General features: G+C 39.1%; 1 protein-coding gene across 1 annotated transcript in view; it reads right to left on the reverse strand.

The window, feature by feature from the left end:
• The window catches only part of LOC106868693 (ARF GTPase-activating protein GIT1), a 71,965-nt gene that overhangs the window by 59,465 nt on the left and 3,677 nt on the right, over positions 1-8,823 (reverse strand). The window contains exon 2 of the mRNA XM_014914080.2: positions 878-2,793. Within this exon, the coding sequence (XP_014769566.2) occupies positions 878-935 (58 nt within the window). The 5' untranslated portion in view covers positions 936-2,793. The remainder of the gene's footprint in view (positions 1-877; positions 2,794-8,823) is intronic.

Raw genomic sequence — 8,823 nt, forward strand, 5'->3', positions numbered from 1 at the left:
GGCACAAGGCCTGAAATTTTGGGGGAGGGGACTAGACGATTACATCAACCCCAGTGTGTTACTGGTACTTAATTTATCAATCACAAAAGGATGAGAGGCAAAGTCAACCTCGGCAGAATTCGACATTAATAATAATAATATGGTTGAGATGCATCTGGTGCACCCCCATCAGATGGGTAGATATGATATGTATACTGGGCTTCGCATATTTGTACCCCAGTGTCACTTTTATAGCATGCATTGCTCTCTCAGTCAATAATAATAATAATATCTTGGTATAAAAGATGGGCTTCAGCAAATATTCTGCTCAATACCACAGATTTGCTTGTCAGTTGTTTGAGCTTAACCAGTTGATTATGTCCCTTGGTGGCTGACGATGTGTGTGTCTCTGATCATGAGCAGAAGTAGTGGGGGAGCATCATAGCCATGTGTTGAGAGGAATTCTTTGGGGTTTGGATAATACACCTCTGGAAACATGGGTGTTTCATTCAACATCCTTAAACAACCCTTATTCAGGGACCTTTTGAGTGGGATGGGCTACTCGGCCTGAAGAAAATTCTAACTGGGCCCCACCTGCAAGATCATGTGTTGTTTATCTTGATATGAAGTTTGTGAGTGCATGTGTGTGCATGTTAACACTTGTTACCCCCACACAAACACCTAGCAACTGGTATTGGTTTGTTTACATCCCTATACCTTAGCAGAGAAAAAAAGAAACCAATAAAATAAATACCAGACATAAAAAAAAAAGCATTAAGTACAGGGGTCAATTATTTTTTTTCAACTAAACCTTTTGAGGCAGTGCCCCAGCATGGCAGCAGTCCAATGACTGAAACAAAGCAAACAGAAAAATATGATAAAAAAAAGGTGTACTTACCAGGGGCCGAGCAATCGGCACAGACCTCCGCTGTGATTCTAATATTTCCTCTGGACATGTGAGGGTATTATTAAACTTTATCTCCAGGATTTATTTTTAAGAAAAATTGATTATAAATACTACTACTATTACTTGCTAATATTAATAGTAATAATAATAATAATAACAACTTATTATTATTATTATTATTACTATAGTATCAACTTAATCCTCGCAGGGCAAAGCTGAATGAATTGCCAGTGGTACCAGTTTGTGCTTGAAACGGCTGTAAGGGCCGAGGAAGAGGCAGAAAAATTAAACAACTGCCACCACTAATCACCTACGATGGCTCCAGTTTTGTCAGCCATGCCAAGCTGGAGCAAGCTTCTTGTGGTTGCAACTGTTATTGTTGCTGTTATTTTGTTGTTGTTATTAATATTATTATTAATATTCTTATTATTATCGATGTGGCAGCTGGTCGGTTTGTTTGTCCTTCTTTCTTTCTTCACATGGCTGAGGTTTCTGTTGCTGTAGCGACCAAAGAGCGTCAATGATGATGCCGATGATGATGGTGGTGATGGTGATGACGACGACGACGACAACTATTCTCTGGTATTAATTATTGTTGTTGCTTCTGTTCTGATTGACCTACCATCAGATAAATAGCTTCAGAGAAAAAAAACTATTATTTTTGTTTTTATTCCACTTCCTCTTGTCTCCAATCAATTTTTTTTTTTGACTAAATGATTTTATTTATTTATTTATTCTGTAATTTTTTTTTTGTGAATTCCTCGTCCTGTTCTTTTTAATATCTTTTCTTCCTTTTCTTCTTCACGTTTACTTTCCTTTTTAGAGGTGGGACAGGCAAGGTGGAGCAAGAGTGATGCTGTTGTTGTTGTCGTTGACAATCTCACTGCTTAAGATATTGTTGTTGTTATTTATTGTTCTAATAACAGCACAGAAAGCCGGCTGGCTGCTCAGTTTACCAAATTCTATTATTATTATTATTATTATTTTTTTAAAGCAAGACAGGTCCAGTTTAATCCAAACAAGCAGAACGAGAGAGAGAGAGAGAACGAGAACACAGGTCAGAAAAATCAATAATTGAATTAGTTATGTGATGACGTTAACAACATCAACAATAACTTCATAGGTTCTGCTCAGGACAAACGGGAAAAAGATAAGAAAGAGTTGGACAACGACAGGAGAATAAGTTAGGGAACAAAAAGAAACCCTTTCTCAAAAATGGATCAGCTGGGTCCTTTTATCACTCAGAAATACCCAAATATTTGTTAAGATTCGTGACAGGGTCAGGTCTTAGTCTGGGGGGATATTTAGGGTCTAGAGGGTCGTGATAGAGAGACTTCTTGCATCAAGACTTACAAATTACACAAACAGCAGCATTAATTAACACTGTTGCAGCTGCTGCTGCTGCTGCCAGTGATGATGGTGGTGGTGGTGGTGGTGGTGAAGGCCTGAGTAGAAAAGGCCTTTTGAGATTATTGTAGATTTTAGGGGGGGGGTTATCTATTTTTTTTGGGGGGGGTCTTACATTTTTGTTGGTTAGCTGATGGTGGTGGTGGGGGTTAAGTTAATTCTTATTCTTATCTGTCCCTTTAATCTGGTCCTGATTCAAGTTCTTGCCTGATTGCTCCACCTTTATTCTTTATACGCACACACGTGCTCAAACATTAATCTTCCACAGAAACAGGTATATATATATAAAGAGAAAGATTACTCCAAAAAGTAGTAGTAGTAGTAGTAGTAGTAGTAGTAGTGTTGATGTTGTTGTTTACAACAGTAAATGGCTGACGCTGATGATGACGATGATGATGATGACGACGATGATGGTAGTGGTTGTGGTGTGAGGCGGATGCTGCTCTTGGTTATTGATGCTTGCAGTGGGTCCTCTTATCTGCTACATACACTAATGGCAACTGAAGAGAGAGAGAGAGAGAGAGAGAGAGAGGGAAACACATTAAAACATGATAAACAAGAGAGAGAGAGAGGGGAAAGATAGAGAGAGACAGAATGTGTGTGTGTGTGTGTGTGTGTGTGTGTGCACAGAGTAAACACTGAAACGATCAAATCTTAATGGTAGGCTCTGTAGGAATAGTAGTAATAACAGTAGTAGTAGTAGTAATGCTAACTAATTGACAAACAACAAAACATGTATTGAATGCGTTCTCTTAAATATAGAGACTGTGTATTGAATGTGTTTTCATACACAGACACAGACACACACACAATGTCCTGTAACAGAACAATCAACGTTAATGCAGTATAAAAGAGGATTTTATGTGCGGGACACCAGATATATGTGGACGTGTGTGCGTATGTGTGTGTGTGTGTATTCATTTGTGCATGTAAATACAAAAACAAATAGGTGAACGTATGTATGTGTGTGTGTGTGTGTGTATATATATACACAGAGAGAGAGAGAGAGAGAGAGAGAGAGAGAGAGAGAGAGAGAGAGAGAGAGTTTGTGTATATAAGTGTATACATGTTGTGCATATATATATATATATATATATATATATATATATATATATATATATATATATAGGGTTTAAGTATCTTTGATTGTGTGTGTGTGTGTGTGTGTGTGTGTGTGTGTGTGTGTGTGTGTGTATATATACATATATATATATATATATACACACACACACACACACACACATACACACATATTCATCCAGCATCAGTTGTCAAGCGATGTTGGAGGGACAAACACAGACACACAAACATATACATATATATATATACATAAACACACACATACATATATGTATATATCTATATATACGATGGGCTTCTTTCAGTTTCCATCTACCAAGTCCACTCACAAGGCTTTGGTCAGCCCGAGGCTATAGTAGAAGACACTTGCCCAAGGTGCCACGCAGTGGGACTGAACCTGGAACCATGTGGTTGGTAAGCAAGCTACTTACCACACAGCCACTCCTACGCCAAGGTGACAAATACATAAAAAATTTTTTAGTTTTTTTTGTCAAATTTATGCAATAAATTTTGTGAATAGCATAAAAAGAATGTGACATTCACGAGCAAGCTATTCAACAGTTAAAGAGGTATACATTTTTCTTTCTGAACCAGAGAAAAGAATTTTTTTTTTTGTATTATAACTTCTACAATTGACATCTAAACATATTTCTGGGGAAAAAAGGCATAAATTATATTGAATCTAGAAATACAAGGTTACACGCATGACGAACAGCAAGAACCAGAACAATGATTTGCAAATTTGCTTTTAATGCTATTCGAATGTGAATATGCTATTTGTTGTTATGCTTCGTCAGAGGAAAACAACTTCTCTTTTACAACAAATATGTGTTGAAACTCAATTCATTAAGCATGAGGGACTCTCGAACACCCAGTGTTTCGACATCATTGTGTCTCAGCAGTAAAAGTCCCCCGCTCCCAAGCTAAGGAATCTAACAAGAGTTTAAAGCTCTTGTTTATACTTTCAGCAAACAAATTGTTTGCTGATCCATGCTGAAATCTATTGACCAATAATAAATTGGTCACGTGCATAGGGAACAGCAAGAATCAAACCAATCATTTACATATTTATTCTTAACATATTCTGGTGGATTGGAATTTGTCCGAATGTATTTAAAATAAATATGCAAATTATTAAGGAAGTTATAAGGAAATAGTCAATGGAGTGTAGCACTAAACTGAGGTGTGCTATCATCATCATCATTGTTGTTGTTGTTTAACGTCCACTTTCCATGCTGGCATGAGTTGGATGGTTTGACTGAGGACTGGCAAGCCAGAAGGCTGCACCAGGTTCCAATCTGATCTGGCAAGGTTTCTACAGCTGGATGCCCTTACTAACGCCAACCACTCTGAGAGTGTAGTGGACACTTTTTATGTGCCACCAGCATGAGAGCCAGCCAGGTGGCACTGGCATCGACCACGCTTGAATGGTGTTTTTTACGTGCCACCAGCACAAGGGCCAGTCAGGCGGTACTGGCGTCAACCATGCTTGTATGGTGCTTTTTATGTGCCACCAGCACGAGAGCCAGTCAGGTGGCACTGGCATCGACCACGCTTGAATGGTGTTTTTACGTGCCACCAGCACGAGGGCCAGTCAGGTGATACTGGCATCAACCATGCTTGTATGGTGCTTTCTACATGCCACCAGCACGAGGGCCAGCCAGGTGGCACTGGCATCAACCATGCTTGTATGGTGCTTTCTACATGCCACCAGCACGAGGGCCAGCCAGGTGGCACTGGCATCAACCATGCTTGTATGGTGCTTTCTACATGCCACCAGCACGAGGGCCAGCCAGGTGGCACTGGCATCAACCATGCTTGTATGGTGCTTTCTACATGCCACCAGCACGAGGGCCAGCCAGGTAGCACTGGCATCAACCATGCTTAAATGGTGCTTTTTACGTGCCACTGGTATGGGAGTGCATAGTGGTTAGGGTATTCAGCTTATGATCGTAAGGACTGGAGTTCCAATCCCAGCAGCTTGTATGCCTTATAGAACTATGAACTAAACAGTTACACATCTTGTAAAACTGTCAGCTAGATGGTTAAATATCCTGGAACTATGTTGTGGCCCAGACAACCTATGTCCAAACTATCCAGATTTGGCTTTTCCCACCTACCTTACAATGGTTATTAAAAAAAATAAGCAACTACAATCATTGAAATTTTAAAGCTATGAGATAATGCAGGATTAATTCAACACAATGCGAGTTAATAAGCAGTACATTTGAAAGAATAATTTGAATGCTAAAGGGTTAAAAGATAGAATATTTGGGCTGGATGAGGCCGGTTTAAATGCTAAAGAGTTAAACTGACCAAATCCAGCTTCTCACACCTACCCTACAATGTCATTCTAAAAATAAACAATCATAATCACATCATGAAAATTTTGAAGCTGTGAGATAATACGAGATTAATTCAAAGCTATGAGAATAAGTAAGCATTAGATTTGACAAAGTAATCTGATTGGTAAAGGGTTAAACCTTCAAATGGATTTAGCTTTAGCTAATTGTTCATACACAATTGCATGATTTGTTAATCTCTTAAGAAATTTAAATTAATCCTTTCTAATAAACTTTTGTGGGGAGGGTATTAGTCAATAACATTGACCCCAGTGTTTCATTGGTACTTAATTTATCAACCCTGAAAGGATAAAAGGCAATGTCGACCTCAGCAGAATTTGAACTCAGAATGTAAAGGCAGAAGAAATCTCACAAAGCATTTCACCTGATGTGCTAATTATTCAGCCACCTCGCCAGAAAGTAAAAAAATAACTACCACCACCACCATCATCATCATCATCATTATATTAACAGTCACTTATCCATGCTGACAAGGGCCAGATGGAATTCGTTGAGGTGGGTAGTCTATGGCCAGAATACTCGTTCTGCCGCAAAACCCTCACCTGTTTCTTATATATAACAATTGCAGCGTGGAAGGTGTTTATAAGACATTTAAAAACACACAAAAACCGTCAGATTCACTTCAACATTTAAATTTAATTTGTCAAAATATTTTCATCGCTTTGAGACTGCGACCTGTTCATTGACATAATTCCGTGTGCTGTGCCCGATCTCAGATCAGGTCACAGATGATGGTGGTGCTGGAGATGGTAGAGATGATGGTGGTGGTGGTGGAGATGGTAGATGGTGGTGGTGGTGGTGGTAGAGATGGCAGTTATGACAACGGTGATGATAGCGATCATGGCAGTGATAATAATAATGACGATGATGATGATGATGGAGGAAGAGAAGATAAAGAACTCTGTCAATTTCAAGATGTTTTCTTTAGGCAGGGGGTTAGTGGGGAGGGTTTTTACAAAATATTCCGTATCAAGACATCAGAGCAAATAATAAGTCAGCCTTCCAAGCGAATGGGGGAGAGGGGGAAAGAGAGTGGGGGGGACAAAACAGCAAAGTGTAACACTTTTCAAGCATCGGAACCTGGCAGCAAACCAACCGAAAACAAGAAAACTAGGTTACAATCTCAATTTGTTCCTACCTATTTCACCCAGTATTGACAAATCCATTTTATATATGTGTGTGTGTGTGTATATATATATATATATATATAAATAGATGTGTGTGTGTGTGTACACACATGTTTGTATATATACATATGAATGTATGTGTCTACATGTGTGTGTGTATATATACACACACATATATACAGATATACACATATATACGCAGATACACACATATATGCAGATACACACATATACATATATATGCAGATATACACACATACATATATATACATACACATAGATATATACAGATATATATATATACACACACACACATATATACACAGATACATATATATACAGATACACACACACACAAGTAGGTTGCATGTGCTAACACTTGCGGTTGAGTTATTAATGGATTGAAATTGATGGAGATGAGCAGAGGAGAGTGGGGGTGGAATATTACAGCCAGATCCAACTTCATAAACCAAACGCCGTCACAGAAGGTGCATAAAAGCAAGAACTACACCTTAATAAGGCCAGATATGCCTTCTCTCTAGGGTGGGAAGGACGGACGGAACACTAATAGTTACTTCAGCTCTAAACATCTGCTGATCCTGAATTCTATATGCAAAGCACAACACCATCAGATGCACCCAAGCAACGATTACAGATCTGGCGGGGGAGTGGAGCAGCTGCTTTGTACAGAAAGCTCTGACACCACCGAGACAAGAGGAGGGGTGGGTAGCCTCTCAACCTGTTGTAAATAACAAAATCTCCTTCAAATCACGCCATCCGATTGTAAAGAGAATACATGTGACATGTTGATCGATATAGTTCTAGATAGACAAAGACATGGTGGTTATGGTTGGAACGTCTTAAAGACTTTAGCATTCTGATGATTTCCGTCAAATGTAATAATGCTGGTGTATTCCCAAGGTTTTGAATTAATCATGTATTATTTTGTAACTTCAAGATTTCGATGATGTGACTGTTTATTTTTAGAATGACATTGTAGGGTAGGTGTGAGAGGTTGGATATGGCCAATTAAACCATTTAGCATTCACATTATTCTGTCAAAAGTAATCCTTATTTATTCACTTTGTCTTGAATTAATCCTGCATTATCTCGTAGCTTTGAGATTTTGATTTTTAGAATGACATTGTAGGGTAGGTGTGAGAGGCCAGATCTGGCCAGTTAAACCCCTTAGCATTCAGATTATTCTGTCAAATGTAATGCTTATTTATTCATATTGTCTTGAATTAATCATGCATTACTTTGTGGCTTCGAGATTTCAAAGATGACATTTGTTCGTTTTTTACTATGACATTGTAGAGCAGGTGTGAGATGTTGGATTTGACCAGTTTGAATGTAAAAGAGGCAGAATATTTTGGCCAGATGCAGCTGGTTTAAATGCTAAAGGGTTAAACAAAAGTTTGGAGGTGTGTGGCTTAGTGGTTTGGGTGTCAGACTCCTGATCGTAAGATTGTGGTTTCCATTCCTGGATCAGTTGACGCATTGTGTTCTTGAGCAAAACACTTCATTTCACATTACTCCAGGCCACTCAGCTGGCAAAAATGAGTAATGCTGTGACAGACCAGCATTCTATCCAGGTAGGGAATATATACGCCATCAAACCAAGAAACCAGCCCCCGTGAGTCCGTATGACTCAAGAAGGTCACTTTACTTTTTAAACAAAGGTCTACTCTGTCAAGGCGAACCTAGGGCTGAACAGTACCTGCTCGGATCATACTTTGTCCAGGGCCCACAAATCACGTTTGCATCACTATACCTCTCTCTCTCTCTCTCTCTCTTTCTCTTTATATATATGTGTGTGTGTGTGTGTGTGTGTGTGTGTGTTGTTTGTTCCTTCTCAAGCCATGATTGTCTCATAAGGGCCGGTTTTGTTGGCGTATAGGTTCCTCACCTGGATGGGACGCCAATCCGTTGCAGGTGAGCCAATAGATGCAGGAGGAAA

The sequence above is a fragment of the Octopus bimaculoides genome, chromosome 25 (genome assembly GCF_001194135.2).
Source record: "Octopus bimaculoides isolate UCB-OBI-ISO-001 chromosome 25, ASM119413v2, whole genome shotgun sequence".
Classification (NCBI taxonomy): Eukaryota; Metazoa; Mollusca; class Cephalopoda; order Octopoda; family Octopodidae; genus Octopus; species Octopus bimaculoides.